At 40.5% G+C, this 25,862-nt stretch overlaps 1 protein-coding gene across 4 annotated transcripts in view; it reads left to right on the top strand.

The window, feature by feature from the left end:
- Positions 1 to 25,862, top strand: part of prkcz (protein kinase C, zeta) — a 128,194-nt gene that overhangs the window by 843 nt on the left and 101,489 nt on the right. For 2 of the 4 annotated variants that reach the window (XR_004898942.1, XM_031310881.2), the window contains exons 2-4: positions 8,250 to 8,371; positions 9,288 to 9,377; positions 10,454 to 10,504. Coding sequence is in view for 1 of the 4 variants with exons in the window: in XM_031310881.2 (XP_031166741.1) it covers positions 8,250 to 8,371; positions 9,288 to 9,377; positions 10,454 to 10,504 (263 nt within the window). In the remaining 3 variants the exon portion in view is untranslated. Of the gene's footprint in view, positions 1 to 8,249; positions 8,372 to 9,287; positions 9,378 to 10,453; positions 10,505 to 13,308; positions 13,548 to 23,304; positions 23,345 to 25,862 lie in introns of those variants that run through there. The other 2 variants (XM_036007901.1, XM_036007902.1) reach the window with 2 other exon arrangements.

The raw sequence follows: 25,862 nt of genomic DNA, 5'->3' as shown, positions 1-25,862 counted from the left end.
AAGCATAAAATAACATAAAACATGCCAGGGGTCAGCAAAGAATACAAAATAATTGAATTATTTAAAAACATGAAATAGGGAGCACAATATTACAGTTCTAATGGCTTTTTTTGTAGCCTATATATCTTGCTAGTTTGTGGTATCTAACTGGGATTATAGCAGGATCAGTCACTGTCTCACGTTGGGTTAAATATGACAATCATGTCACTGCTTTATCAAATATTAAATTCTATGTAAGGTATTGTATGTATTAGAGCTCATATACATTACCTATACGTATTTAAAGAATCATTCAGTACGTGTTTCTCTTTTTTTTTTTAGAAATGTTACTTTTACTGTTGTCTTTGAAGGACTGCCAACCCTTATATTTACACTATCTTTTACCCTCAATGCCAAGTGTTTGTTATGTAAATGTTCACTTTTATTAATGAAAAGGACCTTTTCTTGTGATCGAGGCTACCTAATGCCATTGCTCTAAACACTGACAAAAATGCCACAAAAGGTTATGAAAAATAGTCACGTGACCAGGGTTCAAAATTAACTTTTTCGTCCACCAGCCACTCAATAGATTACCATTGTGTTTTTGGCTGGTGAGTGAAGCAAATCTACCAGCCACTTGCATATTTTACCAGCATATGGCTAATAGATGGTGCTAATTTTGAACCCTGCACGTGACGTTATTGAAGGTCCTTCATAATGACACTATTTTATATTTTTAATTCCTCCTTCCGTTGTTTCTTCCCCAGCCACACTGTGTATCCTGAACATAAAGGTTAACTGGCTCTACAGCCGTCACCCATCAACATGTCACTTTTGATATTTCTATCAAATGTTCATCATATGGTAGCACATTTGTCCCTGTTTCCTTACAGTCTACTATGGTATCAATAATCTGTCAATTATACAGTATACTAAAACTGCAGTGGAAAATGATAGGGCTGTACGATTCTTGATAAATGACTATCACAATGTTTTTTGTTAAAATTCAGATCGGGGTTCTCTCACGATTATCAGTATAAGCGTTAATTTTAGGGATGCACCGAATCCAGGCTTTGGATTCGGCCGAAAATTGGGCTTTTTGACGGGGTTCGGTTTCTGTCGAACCTTAGAATGTTTTTCCACCGAACCCTACGCTTGCACTACGCTACGCTGGTCGACGTAATGACGGCGCCGTTGATTACGGGAAGGTGTTTACGTAGGTGGAGCGTTCAATGCAGTAGGCTGTGAGAAAGTGAAAATGGAACTCGTGGGCAGAAAAAGTGTAGTTTGGCAGTACTTTCAATCAAAAGAAGCCCATTCAAGTCCAGCTACATGTTCAATTTTAGCATGCCGATTTGTCTCGTGGTGGCAAGGACCCTAAACTATACACAACATCACCGCTGTTACAACATTTGGTATGAAACATCTGAAAGAATACGAGTTGTGCATGAAGGACTCTACAGACAGCAGCCAAAATGCAGCAACTTCAGATACGGCAAAGGAAGGTCAGAAAAGGACAAAAATACACTGCTGTGGACGTTGTTTACTTCATTAATGTGTTTACTGTGTTAATGGACTGAGGATGGGAGGAGGATTCGGTATTCGGTTTCGGAATCGGCAGAATATTAACCAGTGGATTCGGTATTCGGCCGAACCCCAAAAATCTGGATTCGGTGCATCCCTAGTAGAGCTGGGCAATATATCGATATTATATCAATATCGTGATATGAGACTAGATATCGTCTTAGATTTTGGATATCGTAATATCTTAATATGGCATAAGTGTTGTCTTTTCCTGGTTTTAAAGGCTGCATTACAGTAAAGTGATGTCATTTTCTGAATTTACCAGACTGTTGTAGCTGATAACTATTATTTGCCTTTACCCACTAAGTCATTATATCCACATTACTGATGATTATTTATCAAAAATCTCATTGTGTAAATATTTTGTGAATGCACCAATAGTCAACGCTACAATATCGTTGCGGTATCGAAATCGAGGTATTTGGTCAAAAATATCGTGGTATTTGATTTTCTCCATATCGCCCAGCCCTAATCCCTAGTTTATTTTCTTCTGTAACCAAAATAAATTATTGCTATTTGCACTATTGCATTTCTGGTCTGTAAAAGTGTCCTACAAAGAAACAAATAGCTGACATTGCCATGCCACTAAGTGCATGAATGAATGAATGAATGAATGAATGAATGAATGAATGATTGGAAGACTTTTCAGTCCACAGTATACTGAGCCTGGAATACACTGGCATCTAATGATTAAGAGATCAGAAAAGGTTAAACAGACTAAAATATTGAAGCCCGAGAATGAAAAGCCGCCTTGTTTGATGGTTTATTAATCCAGTTAGCGTGCTTAAAGGAACTCATAGCTCAAAGTAACATTGTGTTGAGTTGTGTTGTGCTCTTTTATACTTGGGGTGAAGGTTTTAAATGGCAGAGAGAAATAGTTTCAATGTGATTGAGTTTATTCAGGTCAGGGTTTCCCACAGAAAATTTGTTAGTTAAGGTGGTAGGGTGGAGTTTGCCATTATAATATATAATTAATAAATAACCAGCTTTTATTATTTACAAAATTGCACATTGCAACAGTTGCAATGTGCAATTTTAACAAACACCATACAAACTATACAACACTTTGTGCTAAAAAGTGCTAAACAACATAACAACTGAAACAAGAACAGTGAATTAATTTGTGCAATTTTAACAAACATTATACAAATATATACAACACTGAAGTGCAAAAGAAAGTGCAAAACACCATTGTCAAAATGTGCAAAGGTGATCACAGTCACTGCTTATGGCAGAGCTGACATCCAGCATCGCTACAGGCTATCCTTCTTGGTTTTAATAAGAACAATTCAAGGGCCCTTTGGTAATTGCACTCTTTTACAAGTGGACCATTTATGCCAAGCATAAATGGTCCACTTGTCTCACCAGGTTGATTGTCGGCTATCCAAATGCCAGATGAACGTCTTCCCCCAAAAATATTTTCTTTTTCTTTTTCCCCGGATAAAGAATGTTGTAGAATGTTTGGCGAACGATGATAGATAGTGCGATGACATTCAGCCACCAGATGCCGCATCACACGATTCGGAGGCATATCACATATTTAAAGATTGTAAAAACTACTGTAAATTATTTTCCATATGTGTTCAATATGTTCCATATTTTATGCGTTCTGCAGAGAAGGGAGACTAGCGTTGGTCACGGTTTGGAATGAAAGGGAGAAAACAGGACAGAGTTACACGGCGGATGTCGCTCATATACCTTTTTTTTTTTTTTTTTTTTTTTTTTTTTTTGACGACGGCAGGCGTGTGTTGCTTAGGCTGGCCTTAGGTGCAAAGTGCTGCGGGAAACCCTGCCAGGTTGATTAACAGTTAGCATGTAGTTAGTAGGGCTGGGAATCCCCAGAGGCCTCACGATACGATATCATCACGATACTTATGTCACGATACGATATTATTTTAAACATATTGCAATATTCTGCGATATATTGCAATTTATTACCTTTTTTTTCCAACTTCAAATTTTCCCAGTTTCAAATTATGTCCCCAAAAGGAAACTTTGTCAACATCTGTTTTATCAAAAAAGATACATTTCTCTGTTTGTTCATCTCACTTCAATTTTATTGCTGCAAAATGGGATTGTCAAGCAGATAAACTGACCAACACATATATCATAAAAGATCCATACTTGGCGTCTGTGTATCGATACAGTATTGCCATGGAAAATATCGCGGTACTATGCTGTATCGATTTTTTCCCCCCACCCCTAATAGTTAGGGGCTAATGGTCGGGACACAATGGTCATTGATAGACACACAACGTTAACTGTTGTTAACTGTTAACTGTCCTTTTTTGTTGACATGTTGCTACTTCTCAGCGGCAGCAGTTTACTGATGTAGAACTTACTCCAAACTCTGATTTGGGTCAGAAATGCTTTTCGACTCTCAGCTCGGTAATACACTCAAATGTATTTTTAGAGGGGAGTGTGTGTATACAGGAGCTGGGTAACCTGGCCCCATTAAACTCAGGCTAATCCAGTTAGGATTTATATAATCTTAAAATACAACCCTCCTGATTCTGAATGAATGAACTTGAACGCATTCTATCCGTTTTCACCATTCATCACATGTTGCTCTTTTTAGGACTGTAGTTCCATATCCTGAGCAGACAAGACAAAAAGAGACAAACTTCTCAAACGTCAAATGTCGTCCAAACACAAGGAGCCGTACAAGAACTTTGTATCGTGATTTAAATCAGAAAGTATCTGATCAAAGAATAAGCGAACAAGATTATGAATCGGACATCTGACATTTGTCGACACTGACATATTTCAGCGGCAGCCAAAAAGAATTGAGATTTAACACCAAAGAGAAAAGAGGAGTTTATGGCTGAGGGGTTAGAAGTTGCCATTACTATCTTCTGAAGAGTTTGTATTGTTATACAGTATGTAGTGTTTTATTGCAGTGTCGGACCCACTTTATACTCAAGTTGGAAGCAGCCTGCCAACAAGAAAGATAAATTATTTTTGGTTCTTTACCAGTTTTTCATCATTCTAGCAGATTGGTTTAAACTGATTTACACCCATATTTTGTATCTCCACTCTTTCAAAAAATTGGTTCCTGTGCCAGAGTGAAAAAGTTCCTCCTGTTACAAACACAGCTCAACATGCTTCCACTAATATAGAGTGAACAGAACTATGGAGAGAAATTGAAAGAGCTTCTGATCACTGGCCAAAGTAAAGCTAAAAGAACAATAAACAGACTACGTAAGACTTCAGTGTTTCCACACCACAAGGTTTTTAAAATCTTTTCACCCGTTTTTTTAAGATCGAGTTTTTTAAAGATAATTTTTTGGGCCTTTTTTGTCATTTGTGTCTGTGACAGGAAAGGAGGGAGAGAGAGAGAGAGAGAGAGAGAGAGAGAGGGCGACATGCAGCAAATGGCCACAGGTCGGAATCGAACTTGGCCACTGCAGTAAGGACTGAGCCTTAGTGCATGGGGCCATCGATGTCTAATAAGACCAGGATACAGCATTTGAGCCAGGGCCCCATTTATTCCTTTGAGAGTTGCTCAGTGACTAGGGCTGGGCAATCGTTATATGAGGCTAGATATCGTCTTAGATTTTAGATATCGTAATACCAAGAGTTGTCTGTTTCTGGTTTAAAAGGCTGCATTACAGTAAAGTGATGTATTATTCTGAACTTACCAGACTGTTCTAGCGGTTTTATCATTTAAATTTACCCACTTAGTCATTGTATCCACATTGTTGGTGATTATTTATCAAAACTCTCATCGTGTTACTGTTTTGTCAAAGCACCAATAATCAACACTACAATATTGCCGCAATATCGACATCGACATATTTGGTCAAAAATATCGTGATATTTGATTTTCTCCATATCGCCCAGCTCTTTCAGCGACGCATGAAGCCAAAAAAAGTGCCACGTGTAAAAATAGCCGGATGTTCAGCGCTGCTTCCGTACTGTGCGGCCCAGAAAGAAGGCGCACTAGAGACGGCTACTTCCGCTTCTAGCTTGAATGGAGATTTTTTTTAATTTAATCGTGCGGGTCTTCTAGACTTTTCAAATGTTATCGGACCGAATGGATCAAATTCTGATAGTGAAAAATGTCATTTTTGCGGTGGTGGGGGGGTTGTGACGCTCAAAAAAATGTATGATCCACTGATTTACAGACGGCTCTTTTCTTCATGTAGCTCTATGGAAAAAAATCTTTCTGGGCCCCATGCACATGTAAATGAGAAAATAACACATAATATATCAATTCTTAGTCATCTTCATTTGTTTAGTATTTATTTCGGTATAATTTTATTTTGATATAGATACACTCAAGAGCTAGTATGAAACCTGGGGTCTACTACATACTATTTACAAATGATCTGTTGATACATGAAGTGTAGGTGTCTGTACAGTATGTTGTCTATTGAGTCCAGCATGTTAAACACAGAGCTTACCATTCGTGCTTGCATAAATAATCGAAAAAAATACTCCTTAAGTCTAAGTCTTCTGAGGGCGGTGTAAAGATCTCCCACAGTCACAGATCAATAGGTTAGTGGATCAATATCAGCAGAGGCTGCCCCACAATCATCCCTCCTCAAATCTGAGAGACCCTCATAAGCTGTTACAGCCTTTAAGAGCGCTGTTTACCCACAGACTGTTGGGAACCGACAAATGGCTGGGTTTATTTCAAGCACATAGATGTCTTAGACACAATTCTGCTGGTTACCGGTAATTACCACCATTCAGTTTAAGGGATTTTCTTTTTTTTCAGAATAAGGTTAAAAATGAAAACTGGAATTTGTAGTAGTAGGTAGTAGTTAACTCTTTAAATTTCTGAGTGATTTTTATGTATGTGATATATATGTGTATGTGTGTCTGTTGTGTTATGGTTGTCTAAGCTACTGGATGCCTAAAATTTCCCTCGGGATGAATAAAGTATCTATCTATCTATCTATCTAGTGTTTTTAAAATTGCCGTCTGTATCGATACAGTAGCATCTGCGTCAATATGCTTACAGGTATCAGCGATAGGACGAAGGAGTACGTCATAAAATTTGGCTGAATCGATTTTATTTTAGCACAGCCCTAGTAGGTGGAAACCGCCAATCTATTCTGGGATTGGGGAAAAATCACTCTGGCTTGTTGTTTGTATTTTCTTAAACCAATCAACCGTCCTGGGCGGCGCTAAGCCCCGATGGCGGAGAGATAGCGAGAGGGGAGGGACATCGATGTCAGGCTTAATCCCGGCAATGTACATCTGTTGAGCCTGACATGGAACTAACCACTGTACAGTACTTGAGCTAGAGGTGACATAAATGTTTTGATTAGAGGATTCAAAGATCAACATGTTGATAGGTAGCTTTATGCGCTTGTAGTACATGACCAATCCTTCAGTGTGCCGAGCAATCTGGAGTTCATGCACTCAGAAAATAGTGCAAGGGTCAGCCAAAGTGTGTGTGTGTGTGTGTGTGGGTGTGGGTGTATGTGGTGTGTGTGTGTGTGTGTGTGTGTGTGTGTGTGTGTGTGTGAGACATCATTCCACAATGACTTGTGTGGGTGTTGGCCGTGTGGAGCAGTGCCTGCTGGGAAGCAAGCTGTCTCTGCTCCACCTTGTCAGAGTCCAACAAACACTCGCCATAAACACTCAGACTCACTCACACGGGCCCAGTCACTAACTCCTGCACGTATTCTTCCAGAAGCACGTATCAGGTGGTGATATATGTTGTATTACAGTGTAAAACACACACGTACCTGGCTGCATGTTGAAACTGAACATGCACACCCTTCTTTAAAACCACTGATAAGGGTACTAGAATGCCAGTGACTTTGTGCTTTCTGTTTCATTTCAGCATTCAAAAATCTATAGTAAACATATCATTTATGGCCGTTTGTTTAAACCAATGCGTGCCCCAACTGTCTGGTTTACAGCTTCAGTATTCAAATTTAGTGGTATTTACTAGCAACGCCGCCTGACTTATTGTGAAATTTGTGTTTCCAGTGTTTGCCTATGATTAGTGTGGCCAGAACCGTCTGACATGCAGTGGAGTTGCCTCCACGGAGTCCATAAATTCCTGCTTATGGATACCTCAAATACTATCGCGTTATCCCATTTATACCATTAGACCAGGCATGTACAAAGTCCGGCCTGGGGGCCAGTCACGGCCCGCGGCCAGATTTCATATGGCCCGCAGCCTCAGTTTGTGAAGGACGAGAAGAGGAAGAGCAAGAGTCATATGTTGTAAGCTTAAATGTTAACAAACTTTGCATTACTCATAATAAGTCATGTTTAAAATGACCATGAGGTTAAGATATTTATCAACTTAAAGTTTTTTTTTGATTTGTTAACGTCTGAGTGGCGTTGATTTGTTTACATTGCCATTTAAAAAAAACAGATAATTGTGACAATGAAAATAAAAATGGTTATAGATCAGTCCATTTGTATGTAACTTGTATTGTTAAAAAAAAATGTCAGAAGGGACCGTTGGCCCCAGGCACCTTCACATTATCAAATCTGGCACTCTTTAAAAAACGTTGGGACACCCCTGCATTAGACCATAGGGAAAGTTTACTTTAAATTCAATAATAGTGAATGAATTCCTCATTCTGTTGTTGACTCCTTTGAAACCCCTGAGGGAACTTGATCTCTGGCCTACTCACACAAAGTAACTCAATCTTGACATTTTCTCTGTGTGTGTGTGTGTGTGTGTGTGTGTGTGTGTGTGTGTGTGTGTTCAGGGACATGTTAATCGCAGACTTGGCAGCCACGGTAAACTTTGTGGAGTTGCGTGAGGAGGTGAGAAAGATGTGCAGCGTTGCCAAGCAGCAGCCCATCACGCTCAAATGGATCGATGATGAAGGTGGGTGTGCCTCACGGTCAAATACTGTACATCAGTCTGCGTGCTCTGTCTTGTCCTGAATGCGCCTGCTGTATCCTTTTTATTTTTATGCTAAACTCTGGCTTAAAAATGCAGCAATCAATGCAGTCCAAAAGTCATCACTGCCACATACCTTAAAATGCTCATATCTAGCAGTCCACGCTCTACAAATGTGCTGGTCCATGACCAACCATGTCTAATGTGCTGGAAGTTTAAGTGACTGCCACTCAGCTTAAAAGTTACGTATAATCTCTAACACTGTGTCTACTCAGGAGGTTAGGGAGAGAAGCATGTTAGCAGCAGCAGCAGCAGCTGTAGTCCTCTGTGTGTGTCTACACCACTTCCCCACCATTATAAGGTTTAGATACAGCACCCGAGCCGTTTTGGGCAGCACCTAAGCCGAATGAAAAGACTTTTCTCAGATCTAATGATTGTTGTTGGACTTCTTTAGCAAGTTTTATCTATAAGCATTTTGAGTGTTTTTTATTTATTATATGCTCTAGCTTTTCCAACATTTTAGACACAGATATGGTAATAATAACGGTCCAAAATGATGTGAAAAAGAGATGCAAAACAACCACAAAGGGACACAAACCGATGCTGAATGACCACAGAGACCCAAAACATCCCCAAAGAAAACAATAATGACCAATAAGAGACACAGCATTTTTTTTTTTATTGAAAAATTTAGCATTTTCTTCAGGGAGTTACTCCTAAAACCCCCCGCCCCCCTCCCCCCCCGCCAAATACCCGCACCTAAGTTTTCCACAAACCGAAGGAAAACACTTTACACAGGATACGGTCAGACACAGTATTGAGTGTAGGTTACCTGCTTTCTGACATGTATGATTAAATGTATTGTGTGTATGAGTATGAGTGTGTGTTTGTGTGTGTTTAGGGGACCCTTGTACCATCTCGTCCCAGATGGAGCTGGAGGAGGCTTTTCGTATTTACAGTCGGACCAAGAGGTCTGGACTACTGCTGCATGGTGAGTCAGCTCATACTTTTAATTTAATTTCATAATTATTATTATTATACAATCCTAATTATTTAACTAGTTGCCACAATGGACAACTTCAGGAGGGCTAAAACACAACAGAAAGGTACATACCTTAGCAAGCATTGTAACATTTAAAGCGTAACTCTCACCAAAATGCAACCTAGGGTGTTTTTGTGAATGTACCCGAGTCAAACTTTCGTTTAAAAGCATAAAACCTTTCTTTTTAGTAAACTCTTTGTACACAAACAATGTTCTCAATGCTGGAGTTCATGTGAAAAGTTTCATGTTGTGTCGAGCCTCCTTAGTGTTTTAAAAATAGTGATTTTGATGTGATCATAATAGTTCCCCTAGCACTCCCATTCTAAAGGCCATTTGACCGAAAAATGAAATTACAGTAAATCTTAAAAGTGGCGTTTCCGTCCTTATTATGCTTTTAAACGAAGGTTTGACTCTGGTCCATTCACAAAAAGACCCTAGGTTGCATTTTGGCGAGAGTTATGCTTTAAGGAATGACAAGTCACGCAAACTTAATGCAACCATTTATTCATGGTTTTTCTTGTACACATTTTCCATTAAAGGTCCCATGGCATGAAAATTTCACTTTATGAGGTTTTTTTAACATTATTTTAACGTACATCATATGAGTTCCCCCAGCCTGCCTATGGTCCCCCAGTGGCTAGAAATGGTGATAGGTGTAAACCGAGCCCTGGGTATCCGCTCTGCCTTTGAGAAAATGAAAGCTCAGATGGGCCGATCTGGAATCTTCCCTTTATGACGTCATAAGGGGAAAGGTTACCTCCCCTTTCTCCGCTTTGCCCGCCCAGAGAATTTGGCCCACCCATGAGAAAGAGAGAGACATCATGGCTTGAAAACAAGCGAAGCATGGTAGTTGGTCAAGGCCACAGGACCTTTAATAAAATCACTTCAGGGTGTTTATCAACTGGATTGCAAATGTGTGAGGGTTGGGGTTTTAATTTTCATGACCTTTGCATATTTCTGTCACATTTTAAACCGAAAAACAGCAATTGAAATGGTCAGTTTCCTTTATTTTCTGTCTTTTGCAGTCTTCCCCAGTATCCCGGAGCGGCCTGGCATGCCCTGCCCTGGAGAGGACAGTGAGTAAATCAGTTCCATTTCATTCTCCATCCCCCTCTAAGACTCCCATTGACGGTGAGATCCCATGCTGTGTTACCAGCACTGTTAAACTAGGTTAAGCATCTCTGTACCTGGTGCCTAGCTTTGGTGTAAGTGCAAAGTGCAGATGGGTGAGAGCTCTTCGGATCTCCTTGGACCCATCTGATAGGTGTTAAACCCTCTGCAGCTCTAGAGAACTCAACTGGAAATGTCGTTGTCTCAGCACCAACCCAGAGTCAGCCAAGAGTTAACACCGGTTGCCGAGATACAGTTACGTCATGTAGTTTTGCAGCCACAGGTGTATTCCAGCCGAGCACAGTCTGTCAAATTGAGAGTTTACAATTTTCCAACTGGTAACACAGAGCTTTGGTGACAGTCAGCACCACTACAGACTGTCTTACAATCTGCTTGTACAAACCTAGACACACAATTTCTTTTTTGTCATTAAAACATTGACTACATTTTTATGTTTTAACCCCCAGGCCAGGGGGGCTAAAGCTGAAATACAAATTTTAACAAATGCTTTTGCATTATAATCAGTTAGCCTTGCCCGCTTTAGCTTGTAAAACTATTCATCCATCCATCCCAGCACACTGGACAGGAGGCTTGCAACATGCTGAACAGGCCACCAGTCCATCACAGGGCTAATGCATATAAAGGCCGTTCCTACCACAGAAACCTTTTTTTTTGCCTCTTTGTGCCGTTTATACATGGCGAGCTCTATGTAAACAAGCCTGAAGATTGTTCTTTAACTTTGATATCAGTTCAGTTATTGTTTTGTAAAAGTGATTAGTCACTGCTGCTCTGCCCTGTGTCTCTCATGTACTCCCATGTTGTTTGCCGCACTCCCTCGCTATCTATTCGCTGTGACAGCATGTTTCAGCAGCTTGTGGACTACACTCCTGAGTGTGCCTATCAGTGTGTGTGTGTGTGTTTGTGTTTGGTGGGATGGGAGCCCTGCTCTTTTGTGCTGAGGCAGACTACTGGTTTACTGTGTGAAGCGCAGCGTGTCATTCTTTAGGTAGGTAATGAAGGATACACACATGTACAGTATTTCTCTCACACACGAACGCACGCAGGCGCACACACACACACACACACACACACACACACACACACACACACACACACACACACTAAGTTAGTATCTATTGTGTAAAGCTTTGCTTGTTGTGCTCTGTGGGTGATATACTGTACAATATTGTATATGTAACAGTAACAACTGTGGCTTCCTGCTGTGTCTTTTCTCCAATTCAATCCTTTTTGGAGGGAAGATAGAGCTGTTTTTAGAGAGGAGGAGAAGAGAAGAAAGAATGAGTGGAGGAGGGAGGGACACATTGTGTGTCTGTTCTTTTCAAGGCTAACTCTGTACTGGTATCTCCTGATGAAACATGCTGTCGCAAATGCTTTGTGAAGCTATTGAAACATTAAAGGGCCACTTCCCCCAAATTACCAAAAAACAAAACATGTTAACATCATTTCTGATTTCTATTTGTGGGATCTTGCTGTGCAGATATTTTGCCTTTTGTTGATGTGGTCTTGAATTGTCCTCCATTGATACTTTGAATGCAGGACTTGTGCTGTGCGTTCTCAATAGTTTTAGCCTACTATTAACAGTTAAAAATAAAAAAAAATAAAAAAAGGTTTTCTCCCTGAATTTTAATTTAGATTGATTCCTGTGTCAAATATTCTATTCGATTTCATTTAACATTTCAGTTAATTTAGTCTCGCCAAAACCAAGAATTTTGTCATTTTAGTCAACCTGATTTTAAATAAGATTCTATCTGATATCTCATTATCTCATGAAAACCACAGGCACTTCACCCGTTCAACTGACTGACCTTAGCAGTTTAGTAACAGACACTCGAGTGTCCCGCTGTTATTACAGACGTCTGAACTAAGCACAGACATTTCCTTGATCATGGACCAACGGCGGTGCGCGAATGAAACACTGATGTATGATTAGATTAATTTACTGTTCCATATGTTTATGGTGAATTTATGTTACGAAAATAAAATTTTAAAAAACATTTTAATTGATGTAAAATGTATGATTTTAAACTGAGACAGGGGTCTGTAAAGGCCTGATCAAAAGGTAGAGCTGTCAACAATAGACAAGGCTACCTCTGGCAGCAGCTTGTTTCTGCCTTTTTTTCAGTCGTGTGTGTGTGTGTGTGTGTGTGTTGGGGGGGGGGGTTAAAATCCTGGATGATGCGCTCAGTGCTGGCTGCCCTGCCTTGCACCGGATTCTCCGGCTGAACACCCAGCCCCCCACCACCGCCAAGCACCGCCCATCCACCCACAGCCCCACCCTCCTCTTCCCCCTCCCACTGTCACCACTCTTTTCCCAGCATCCCCCTCTCTTTCTCTCTCAGCTGTGTGGCACCGCTGTCTCTCCAGGGAGGAGCCTACAGTGCTGCTGCATCACACGAGACACAGAGGCGGGCGAGGGACACTGTGGTAGTGAAAGACAGGGAGAGAGAGAGAGAGAGAGAGAGGGGGAGCATTATACGGTCCAGATATCAGCTCTTAATATACAAGGCAGGCACTCCATTTTTCCTTTACTCTGCTGTTTTTGGCTCTGCCTGCCACACCAAAAAATCTGTGATGCAACTTCATCGAGGATAACACCTCCTAGGAGAAGGGAGAAACACAGAGAGAGAATTAGACAGCCTCGACAAAAGCAAGGCGTCTCTATCAGCTGTGAGGAGAGAGAGAGAGAGAGAGAGAGAGAGAGAGAGAGAGAGAGAGAGAGAGAGAGAGAGAGAGAGAGAGAGAGAGAGAGAGAGAGCAAGAAAGGGCGAGAGAGTGAGAGAGGAAATAATTAAATAAATCCCAGGGAGGAGAGAGAAAGAGGGTGGGATCGTCAGAGAGAGGAAGAGGAGGGGATGTAGCAGTGTGTATCCTTGCCGGCTCATCACACATACACACATACACACACAGACATGTACACACACACACACACTCACACTTAGCCTGGATAATGTGCTGAAAGAGGTGGAGAGAAAGGAAGAAGGCAAACCGGTGAGCTATCTACCTCTGCATCCATCCATCCATCTATCTATCCATCCATCCATCTATCCATTTATCCATCTATACATCCACCCATCCTTTCATCAATCTCTCTGTGTTTCCACGCCAAACTCCCGAGACAATGGATTTGGACGAGTGTGTCCTTGCCTGAATATTTATTTGAGTATGCGTGTGTGTGTGTGTGTGTTTGTGTGTGTGTGTGGGAGATCTGTCTGCTTTCATGATTAGAATGTGTGATTGATTCTTGTCGTGTCACGCATTGCAGGCAGGTATTGTGTGCATGCAACCTGCTAGCTGTGCTAGCCTGGCTGGTGCCTGTTGGCTGGCTTCCTTCACTGTACTGTATGTAACCCTGGAAGGCTGTCTGTTTGGCAATCCACTCGAGGTGCACCTGCTAACGAGTGAGACATGGTGTTTGTGTGCATAGCCGTGTGTAAAGGTTGCATTGTTATGGCAGTGTATGATTTAACCATTATATCAGGCTAGCACTGGTCGTAAATTCAGACGTGTTGCATTGAGTGACATCCTCTGATATAATGGCTATGATGCAGGTTGATTGCACATTGGAACACTGTACACTGGTTGTATTGGAATCCTTTAACCTGAATTGACTCTAATGGTCTGTTGCTGTTTCAGAAGCTTATCCATCATGACAAGAATGCATTCTGTCAAATAACTTGTTTATACTATGAGACTGGTTTAAAGTTTGAAAATTGGCGATGGCAGTTTAAATCCAAAAATGGCAATGTAAATATTGACCTTCAAAAACCTCTTGATGAACCCTAAATTGCACACACAGTAGACAAACCAAAACCAAAATTTACTTTTCATGGTTAGTACCACTTAGTGTTAACAAACTGTTTTCTGTTGTCTTCTTCTGTTGTCAGGATTATTTCATCTTGTGCTTGGGAACAACACATTTTTAACAGAGAGCTTGTGTTACGAACTATGGGCAGGAAGTTTGAAAGACCTGGGTGTATCAAGGGTTTATCAAGACACTATGAAGTTGCATTGTAGCCTGATAATCAGTCTGAATTGCCATTGCGTTTCATTTCATTCATGTAGTCTTACATTGGAATATGTTAGCTGATTTCTGTATGGAGGGGGGGGGGTTATTGGGTGTGAATGCTAGAAGCACTTTCCTAGTTCCAAATGGAAACTTCATTCAAACATCAAAACATTCAGCCCAATTTCGTGCTGTACCTTTCATACGTTCTGAAATATTCCATGTTTTCCAGGAAATGTTGTGCATTCAAATGAATGGACGGAATGTTCAAACTTTCTTTCTTCATTCTCAGATTTTTACATTAGTGTGTGTGTGTGTGGGGTGCATTTTGACCTTTGAAATGAGGAGCAGGATCGGCGATTCCCCCAGTATTTTTTTTCTCTCTCCATACTTGCGCACGTCCGAAGACAGAAACGGCCCACAACAAACACAGCATAGCTTACAGGCTGGTAGCATGCAGCTAAAGACACAGGGTAACGTTAGCTTACCAGTAGCCTGCAGCTTGACTATTTCAAACACAATGGCCACTGCCGGAGTTGGAGATGACGGAGAAACAACAGAAATGGAAAATCCATCTGCTTTCCTGAAGTCACCGGTGTGGCAACATTTTGCCTTCCCCGTGAGTTATGTAAACAAACAATAAATGTAAAGCGTGTGGGCTCCGACGAGACTCCATGGTGCCTTCAGGTACACGTCATTAAACTAATGGTGCATTCAATTGCGCCACTAAAAAAAACCTCTGAGAAACTCAAACTGTTGTTGCAAAGTACCCTTCTGCCATCTAGTGGCTCTTATTATAACATTGCCATCCCTGTTTTTTTATTTGTTTTTAAAGGTCCTATAACATGCTGCTTTTTGGATGCTCTTATATAGGCCTTAGTGGTCCCCTAATACTGTATCTGAAGTCTCTTTTATATAGGCCTTAGTGGTCCCCTAATACTGTATCTGAAGTCTCTTTTATATAGACCTTAGTGGTCCCCTAATACTGTATCTGAAGTCTCTTTTATATAGACCTTAGTGGTCCCCTAATACTGTATCTGAAGTCTCTTTCCCGAAATTCAGCCTTGGTGCAGAATTACAGCCACTAGAGCCAGTCCCACAATGAGCTCTCCTTAGGATATGCCATTTCTGTGTCTGTAACTTTAAATGCTATTGAGGAGGAGAGAGGGGGGGCAAGGTGGAGGGTGGGGGTGTGGCCTTGACCAACTGCCATGCTTCGCTTGTTTGCAAGCCATGATGTCTCTCTCTTTCTCATGGGCGGGCCAAATTCTCTGGGCGGGCAAAGCAGAGAAAGGGGAGGTAACCTTTCCCCTTATGACGTCATAAAGGGAAGATTACCAGATCGGTCCATCTGAGCTTTCATTTTCTCAAAGGCAGAGCAGGATACCCAGGGCTCGGTTTACACCTATCGCCATTTCTAGCCACTGGGGGACCATAGGCAGGCTGGGGGAACCCATATTAATGTTAAAAAACCTCATAAAGTAAAATGTTCATGCCATGGGACCTTTAATTAAATCAAATCGGGAACTTAAAATTGAAAGTCAAAGCGAATCGACACCGCTAATTGCTACAGTGCATTCCTCTAATTCTGGGCTGGTGGTAATGGCTCAGCCCCTTTTGCTTGAATGTTTTTTTTGCCTAAAATGACTAGGCATTTTAACATTCAGCCTCTCTGTCCTTGGCTTGCTCTTTGCAGCGCTGGTAGGTGAATACAGAGCTGGAGTATTACATCTCAGAGTCTACATGTGGTTTGGGGTATTAGAGGCTGTTTTGAGCTGTAGTGGCCACGCTCTGTGCAATCTGAGTCATCCTGTGTATTGATCCCTACGATGTTTCCAACTATTTATGAGCCTGTGTAGGACTGTGGCTGTGTGTGTGTCCGTTTTGCTGACTAGACACTGACCTATTAATAGCACTTTATGGATAACGCTCAGCTGAACAGCTCAGTCTGCAATGCAGTCCATGATATGTAATGCTACACAATGATATATCTGCTCCCATTTCCTCTTGTTAGTGGATGTGTATCACTGCATATCAGCAGCTGAAGTTCTCTTCTAGGTTATCTATTGTAGGGGTTAGAGGGCCCATTGAGACTGCATTATGCTCAGTCAGCCTGTGTAACTGGTTAGTTGGAGACCACTAGACTCATTGGACTGCTGCCTGCAATGTCTGGCTGACTACACTGTCTACACTACTACGTTTTGGTTTAAAAAAGAATATTTTTTTGCTACTGCGGGATTGCCTAGCCCCATTTTGGTTTAAAAAATCTCGTGGGGTTGCTTTGTCTGGACAGGCACAAGCGGAGACCTTTGGAAATGACGACACTGACGCCAGCTTTCGCCTCCCGATTGGGTCTTCTTACAGTCATGACGTGTCCTTCCCTGATTCGTCACGCACTTATCACGTTACCCTTTCCCGGGAATAAAACAAACAACATCCTAGACTGCCTATCGGTGACTATCGGTGGTTATTTCAACATTGATAACGAAATACAGATGATTCTGACCAAATTTACCATTGCTGCTCTTCCTCCGTAGTCTTTTCTGCAACTAAGCAACTGCCACCAACCGGGCAGAGTATACATGCTGCTTCCTGTTTAAACCGGCACATGCATGCCCAGTATACGTGAATTGTCATGTAAAATGTTTTTTTGTTAAAAATGTTGTGTTAGTAAGGACATAGATTAGTTCTGCAACTGGAGCTAAAACTCTTGTGTGGACAGGGATCGTTTTTGTCTCAAAATGCCGCTTAAAAACCAAAGCCTACTAGTGTAGATGTAGCCTCTCATGATTCGTGTGCCGGCATGAGTCACTAAACTAAGGATGGAGCTGCATCTGTTTTCCTCACATTTGATTATTGTAACGCCACGCTGCGCTTAGTACCTGCCCAATACCATTACACTCCACATACATCAACTCCCATCATCACAGCATGTACACATGGGTGTAAAGGATATCGCAAGGGCCAACATGGCTCTGTATTTGTCATTGTTGGCTTTTGCTACTTAATACTCAACCTTGGCTGTTCAGAATGGCCTGGAAGACAAAGCATCCCCATCAGCTAGAGGGACAAGCAAGAGAGAGGGTTTTCCATCCTAAAATCACTGATCACATCGGACAACAGTGCCAGCCTCAGGGGAATCATCTTAAAGCTGAAACAGTTTACATTTGTAATTAGTGATTAGGCTTGTTTGACTGATTATGTGCTGTTAGAAACCAAGGCACAAATATGCAATGATTGGCTTGGCTTGAAACCAGAGATAGGGAAGCTACATTCAAAATCTAATGTCAGCGTGCTCATTACTTCCTTTATGTTGTAGCTGCTGATGTAATCCTCTGGTATGCCTCAACTCAGAGATATAATCTGATTGCTTCTGTCAGTTGTGGATTCATTTACCTCCACAATGCCACAACATAGAATGTGCACTGAAATTACTTGTTTTCACTTTCTAGGGTGTATTTCTGTCCCAGTCTTCTTATTTAAAACTATCAGTCCTAATTTTCATGTAATAGGACATTTTTGTCCTACAAGTGATTAGTACTATACTTGTGTAGTCACTGCAGTGCTTTAAAGTTAACTGGGAGTGGCTTTCTCTAACCAGGATTTTCAGTCACAAATTTGAACTGTTGACTCACTTAAGCTTTGACAGACAATTGATATGTTCAAAATATTTCTTTACCATTATTATTTGAATTTCACCAAGGTCTTGCCAGATATCACACACACATTATTTTACATATTTTTAACAGTTGAACTTTTAGTTACAAGAGACATAATGTTTTATTATGTCTGCCTACTCAGTCACTGAACAGAATTAAGAAGTCTGACAGTTAATAACATTATTATTAAGGTATTTTTGTGAAATGGCAGGAATCTCCACATGTCCACAGGGTCATTAAATATAAAACAAGATATGTACCCTAAATCACATCTCCTTTGTTTAATAAAAAAAAAATAAAGTGCTCATATTATGCTTTTTGGCTTTTTCCCTTTCCTTTATTTTGTTATGTATCTTTTTGTACATGCTATAGGTTTACAAAGTGAAAAAGTCCAAAGTCCACCCCAAAGGGACTTACCATCTTCCAGAGAAAACTCTGTTCACAAACTGCTCCAAACAGCTCTATTGTAGTCCAGCCTTTACTTCCGTAATGAACGTGCATCACTTTGTAACACACGTTATAATGCTCGCCTAGCTGCTAGCGTGGCACGCCCTCATACTCTAGTAGTCTGGCTATACTGGCTAGTAGTCCTCACCTAGTTACTGAGCATGTGCGACTCCCAACAAAGATGGAACAGAAGTGAGATGTCTCACTCTGTAGCTAAAACAGAGAGTTCAACACACAGGGTGAAAAGAGGAGCTGCAGAAATGTGCAGTACAACAAAAATATGGTGTTTTTTGAAAATGAAACCATGTAAACCTATTCTGATATAAATACAATTATGAACCTGAAAATGAACATAATATGAGCACTTTAATAAACTGTTTTCTGAAATTGGATTCACTTTTATGTAGAGGTATCTTAAAAACACACATCATGGCAGTGTTGAATGGGCACCTCACTCATTTTTTAAGATCACTTTACTTTAACCTGTAAACTGTTGTTTTATGACTTCTGTGGCTCTTGAGGAGCTTTTTCATGTCAGAAAAAAAACCTGATGTTGTCCTCAGCTTGGGAATTACATATTTTTAAAGAAAAGCCCGCGTTACAAACTGGGGCTGTGGAGTTTGAAAGACTAATTTTTTTGGAGCTTGACCCATTCTTGGAACTAAAAGTCAGGATGTGTAAGCCTCTGCTGCATCAATTTTGAACAGTCTTTTTTTAATGTGTATCTCACAAGCAGAGGTGTATAAAGTACTAGAGACCCATACTTGAGTAAAAGTACAAGTGCTCTATCAAAAAAGTGACTTGAGTAGAAGTTGAAGTGCTCTTTAAGCACCCCACTTAAGTGGAAGTACTAAAGTATTCAGCATTTTTTGTACTTAAGTATTGCAAGTAGTTTATTTTAAAATGTACTACTCAAGTACTAAAAGTAAAAGTACAAGTATTGTGTTATGTAGTTATTAAAGAAAGCAGTCAAATTTTGAATATCATATTTTTGGAGTTCAACTTTTTACTTGGTATTAAGATGGTGCATTACAGGCAGTCACAAGCTGTACATTGCTGGATATATGAAGGAAGTTTCTGAAATAAACCCAAAAAGGTACACTAATGTCACAGCTGTTATAACTACTATTATCTGATACAACAGTGGGTTATTAATCACTTATTAACAAATACTGAAATAAAATGTGTGATATAGTGGAGAGTTAGCAAGCTAGCAAAACAGATAAACTAGCAGCTTCACATCACAGGGTGAAAACATGCAGTACTCATTTCAGACTGAAACAACTCAGGAATAGCTTAATCTGCTGCAACAATAGCTAAATAGAAAAAGTACAAACTTACATCGTCTCTGACTTCTGAACAGGCGAATGAAATTAATTACGCCGTAATGAAAAGAAACACGACGCGATCTCTGGGATGTTTTACGTAACTTACGTTATTAGCATACGTAACGTAGCCGTAACTACACACACTGTACCTCCACAGTCTCCGTAGCGTGAGGAATTCACAACAGTAACGAGTAACGATGCAGCACATAAAAAATGTATCGGGGTAAAAATATTAAACTCATCGAAAATATGTACTCAAGTAAAAGTGGAAGTAGGAGAAAAAAATAATACTCCAGTAGAGTACAGATACAGCTTTTTAGTACTTAAGTACAGTAGTGAAGTAGTTCTACTTCGTTACTATACAGCTCTGCTCGCAAGTCCTCTCACCTAGCAGAAGTGCAATACTAAATTGTTGAGTACCCTGTTAAAAGGAAATTTCAGTTTTATACAACTCGGGTCTTATTTTGTAGTTTTAGCCATCTTTTCAATTGGTAATAATTACATTGTACCATCCACGAGCAGTCAGACGATCATGCAGGTTTTAAAAATAAACTAAACGTGGATGAGAACCAAGACGAAGAGTAGAATAACTGCCCAAACCGTCCATAACAGACCTATTTCCTGCTTCAACTTTGATGTACTGTAGTTGTTGGAATTACAAGCAACATTTTAGGTGCACTCACTTCCAAAGAAAGTGGTCTAGATAATTAAGATAATTAGGTTTGTTTACAACCTGTCTGATTTTCTAATTGCCCCATTAGACTTTGATGTAGAGATGTCCTCCTGTTCCCAGATCTCAGCAATGACTTTGGTAAGTTCAGTGTTATCATAACCTATAGAAACGATGGTGACAACTACAAAAAATTGTAATTTGGCATAGGAGGTGACCGTATTGAAATAGCCTTCAGGTGAGTACACGGCTTCAAAAGAATGATAATCAAATAATTCTGTCAGTGGAATCTAAAGTCAGACAATGCTCCTTTTTTCAATCGTATAAGAAAAGCAGTAAATGCGGAGGATTCAGAGGAGGCTCAAAGGAGTAACATAAAAACACCCCTGACCCCCATGATAAGGAATAAATCTTCCTCCTTTCATAGTCCCTGCTCTTATCTCTCTCTCTGTTCAAGCAGACAAGTGGCTTTTTGATGCGGTCTTAGTTGGCAGTTACACCCTCATGCGGTTCATTTTGACTTAGCCTTTTCTTGTCTTGGGTGTCTGACATCCATACAGATCCAGTATGGGATCTATGGTGCGAGAGCCAACAGCGTACACTAGTTTCTTAGAAATCAAGAGAGACGGCCAACAAGTAGCTGTACTTATTTAGCTCCCACCTGCAATTGGTGACACACTAGCTGGGGGTAGGTTGCCTCTTCTAAATTAGGGGTGTATACTAGACAATTACCAAAAAATTAAACATTCTCTATGTAATGTATTTGGAATCTAAACAGTTGAACCAGCCAGCAAATTTCCCGTGGTCCAGTACAACAAGACACTCAACTTGCTGCGTGCTCGTCCCACCCTAACATATCTCAAGCTTCACGACAGCTTAAAACCTTGGGTCAAGATGAAACCCAAGCTCCAGGTTTTGAAATGTCACTATATGTGTCTTTTTCTACAGTTTGTAACCAAGTTAAACAAATTCACAGCATACTGGGTAACCTGCAGACAGAGAGCCGAGGTGGTGCCCACTGACAGTTATGTGCCGTGCCCAAGAGTCCTAAAAACCTATAATAATATGGATACAGGATATGTTGACGCACATTTGTTCTTTGGTCGGTAATGTACGTGTGGGTCCGGTGTAGATGAGGTGCTTCAAAACAACCTGTTCAATCAAAAAATTGTCCAAAATCTGAAACTTAATCATTAAGATGTCAATCAGTTTTTTTTTTTATTAATAATCAAACAAAATAACCGTTCTCCTTTCCATCTTACCACGTTACCACCATGCCACGTAACCACGGACAAAAAACTGTGACCTCGCTGTGGCAACACAGCTGTAGCAATTAGTCCACATTTAAATAAACCTTTGCTTCCCACACTGGTTGCCAATGAAATATATGGATACAGATGTTGGTTTTTGGATTAAAGTTACGATTGCTGTTTTTCTCTGATATTTAATTAAAGATTTCATCATTTTCGATTACAGCCTCCGAATCGTTGGCGCTGAAACCATCTTCAAACAATGGGACACTAAAACGGAACAAAATCGATTGAGGTTAATGGTGTCCCACAGAAAACATCCAACAGGCTGCATCACATCATAGCAGCAGTGCAGCATTAATTTACTTTTGCATGCAGCACATAAAGTGGGACCGGTACATCAGCTGCAACTGTAACAATAGTGTTATGTAATGCACTCATGCATCAGGAATTAATCACTGCACTGAAACTGTGGCCAACCGCCTGAGGATGAAAATACAACAGGCTTCCAAACAACAACACAGTGCAAAGTATAGCAGCTTCCAGGCAAGAACAGCTGCCTTGATTAGGGGAATGGTGTTAGACAGCTTCCTAGCTTAACACCTCTGGTCTTTTTAATGGTACTTGGTCCATTATACAGCAGCTACAGCTATAGTATGATATGCGGTGCCACAAGCAGGGCTGAGCCAGAGACCAATCATTATCTCTGTGATGTTATTTGTTGTGTATGGTAGGATATTGATCACAGCTGTCAACATTAAGACACACAAGCAACAAGTGTGACAACTGAAATAAATCTATCCTAAAACACTTAAGAGCTGTTGCCTGTGTACCTTGCACCTTTGGGCCCATTTCATTTGAGATGGAGTTGTTGTCTGTCTGATTGTCTGTCCTACTATCCAACACTAGTTACCCTCTATAGTGTTAGACAGACAGACGTAGTGGAGACAGTAGCCCTGTTCAGGCCTGGCATTACCATGCGTTCTGGGTGATCCAATCACAAGTGGACAGCTCTAAATACAGGTGTGAATGCACCAAGACACATCGAGATCTGATCACTCAGACCACATTCAGAGGTGGTCTGGGCCACATGTGTTCACATTCTTAGAGCAGTGAGTACGGAAATGTGTCCTGGGCCACATTAAGGACTCAATTGTAAGCGGAACTATGTTCACTGGCTTTGTCCATGACTGAGATATAGGTAGCTGTGTATTTTGGCCATCTTTGTATTTTAAAATATTTGTATTTTAAAAGTATTTCTCACAGAAACTACTGAGAGTGAATGGTGTGTTTTGGATGGTATTATCACACTGTCGGTGATGTGTCTGTGTTTTTGTTCCGGTACTCTGCACAGATCTGACACCCGCCCACCTGCTCTCTGAAGCCCTGTGCGGTGTTGGCGGCGCACAGGTCCCCAGGGGACCGCAGGTAGACAATTTATTAGACTTTATTTTTATGTTCATAAAATGTACCCAAAAATCTGAACATACAGTATTACACACATACCACTGTTGGTGTGATCCCATTGCAAGATGGTCTACAGTTTAGCCTCCATATACAGTACTCGCAGGGAAGACACACATGAGGCTGATTATACAGTACTTAAATCATTCTTTGGTGCAAACAGGTGCATGCTTGTTAACAAGGTGAGAACATGGGCTACAGAACACCTGGTCCCCCGGTTCTGGGGTGCTGTTTGTCTCTTCTACTATCTGTACTTCTCCTCGCTCACTGCTCCCACCTTTACATGCTTACAGTCTTTACCTGGCAACAGTTGCCTTGCATTTGATATGATATGCAAATTAGATACTTTAACTGTACATAGACACACGAGGAGGTGTCTAACTTTCACAGAGAGAATGTATGTGACAGACTGCATCCTGAGGTATTTATGAAATATTCCTAGTAGTCGTAAAGTATTTGCAGTGTGTGTATATGTGTGTATTTTGCAGAGCTAGGTAAGTAGATTAGTGTTGATGACGGCATAGTGCACTGTTAAGCCCTTTAGGGAGAATGGAAGAAACTAGTCTGTGTACTGTATGTGTGTGTGTGAGAGAGAGAAAGTGCAACTGAGCAAATGAGAGATTCAGCATGCAGGTCCTTCATGCATCACAAGACTCAACTGTCAAAGAGTGGAAGCCAATGATGAGTTACTGTAGTCTGGGACACGCTGGGCACGACTGAAGAGACAAAGAGGCAGAATGTAAATAGACTGGATCAAACCAGTTGGCTATTTATCCTTTGTCCAATGAGATTTCTCCAAAAGTGCTGTTGGAGGATGAAGCTGGTACTTGTCTATGTTTCATTAGTCTGACTCAACAGATGTACATTACTGTGTCAAAGCCTGGCACCGGATGCCCCTCCCCCCTCACTATCTCAGATATCAGGGCTTAGCGTTGCCCAGGACGGTTGTAATTGGTTGAAAGAAATACAATTAAGCCAGAACGTTTTTTTCCCTATCCCAGAATAATTAGGCGGTGTAGCCAGACCATACTCCAGCACTGACACAGCTCTGTTGAGATAGGTGTGGCAATGCGAGACTAATGTTTTATCAACTTTGTGATGTGATGAAATACCACTATTTGAACAAGCTATTCTGAATTGACCCTCAGTGATGCAGATATTCAGTGTCTAATTCAGGTTTTTCATATACTTATAGTTGGTCTTAAGATGTGGTATGTCAAGACATAGGGGCAGGTCCAGTGCAGAGGTTCACAAATAATGCTGGGAAGTTTTGTAGTTTCAATAAAAGACGTGAAAAGGACTAGTTGTATTTTTTAGATTGCAGAATATAACTTTATTTAGGCTTCTATGTTGTTTGGAATAAGTTTGACCCACGTAGAGCTTGGCGATATGGAGAAAATCAAACATTACGATATTTTTGACCAAATACATCGATGTTGCGGCGATATTGTATGGTTGACTATCCAAAATTCACAAAATATTAACACAATGTTTTGATAAATAATCACCAATAATGTGGATACAATGACTAAGTGGGTAAAGGTAAATAATAAAACATCTAGTAAGTCTGGTAAGTTCAGAGAATTACATCACTTTACTGTGATGCAGCCTTTAAAACCAGGAAAAGATAACACTTGTGTCATATCACGATATTACAAAATCCAAAATGTAGGACAATATGTAGCCTTAAATATCAATGTCGATATACAATAATATCAATATATTGCCCAGCCCAAGACCCATGTGCATGTAGTCTCTTAGGTATAAATGCAGTGCATGTTATGTGTCGCTGCATTAGTTTAAACAGTACAGCTGTTAAGATCTGGCATTTTATAATAGCCTCAAACAACTGGAATAGAATAAGTTACTCCTGATGAAATTATGTTTGTATCATCTGTGTGTCATGCCAACGCACTAAGTGTAACTCATGCTCTGGCGGTGGTTCATGTCAGGTCAGTTTTCTTAAAACACAACTTTTCTTTTTACAAAGACAGAGGCGTCTGTGAAAGTTGGACTAAATGCCAAACACGAATAACATGGTTTAAATTGTTACTTTGCTCAATCTCCTTTTGTACCTACAGTTCGACTCAGCACAGCGTTAAGTATTTGAGATGAATCGATCAGAATGAACTACAGTGGGAGTTTAAAAACAAAATGTGATCACATTACAACAAATATTCCATTACAGTGCACACTTTGTTAATACTGTAGGGGCTTACCTACAGGAGTAGAGAGCGGCCATCCAGTAGCTGCTAATATCCTCGGCCCTTTATCCTGAGTTAATGACTAAATGATGTCATTATTGTTATATAACAATGTATGCTTTATTTCTCATGTTGCAATAATGATTTAATTATCTAATTATTTTCCTTGCAAGGTATTACATAATTATCTTGTGATTATGTGTGGGCTTACTTTCTTTATCCACTTCCTCTCTCAAGGCGGAGATAGACTGCTCGTCAGACTGAATTGTCATGTTGTT

The sequence above is a fragment of the Sander lucioperca genome, chromosome 12 (genome assembly GCF_008315115.2).
Source record: "Sander lucioperca isolate FBNREF2018 chromosome 12, SLUC_FBN_1.2, whole genome shotgun sequence".
Classification (NCBI taxonomy): Eukaryota; Metazoa; Chordata; class Actinopteri; order Perciformes; family Percidae; genus Sander; species Sander lucioperca.
Note: the sequence above shows the minus strand (reverse complement) of the source record. Positions and strands in the feature narration are given on the sequence as shown.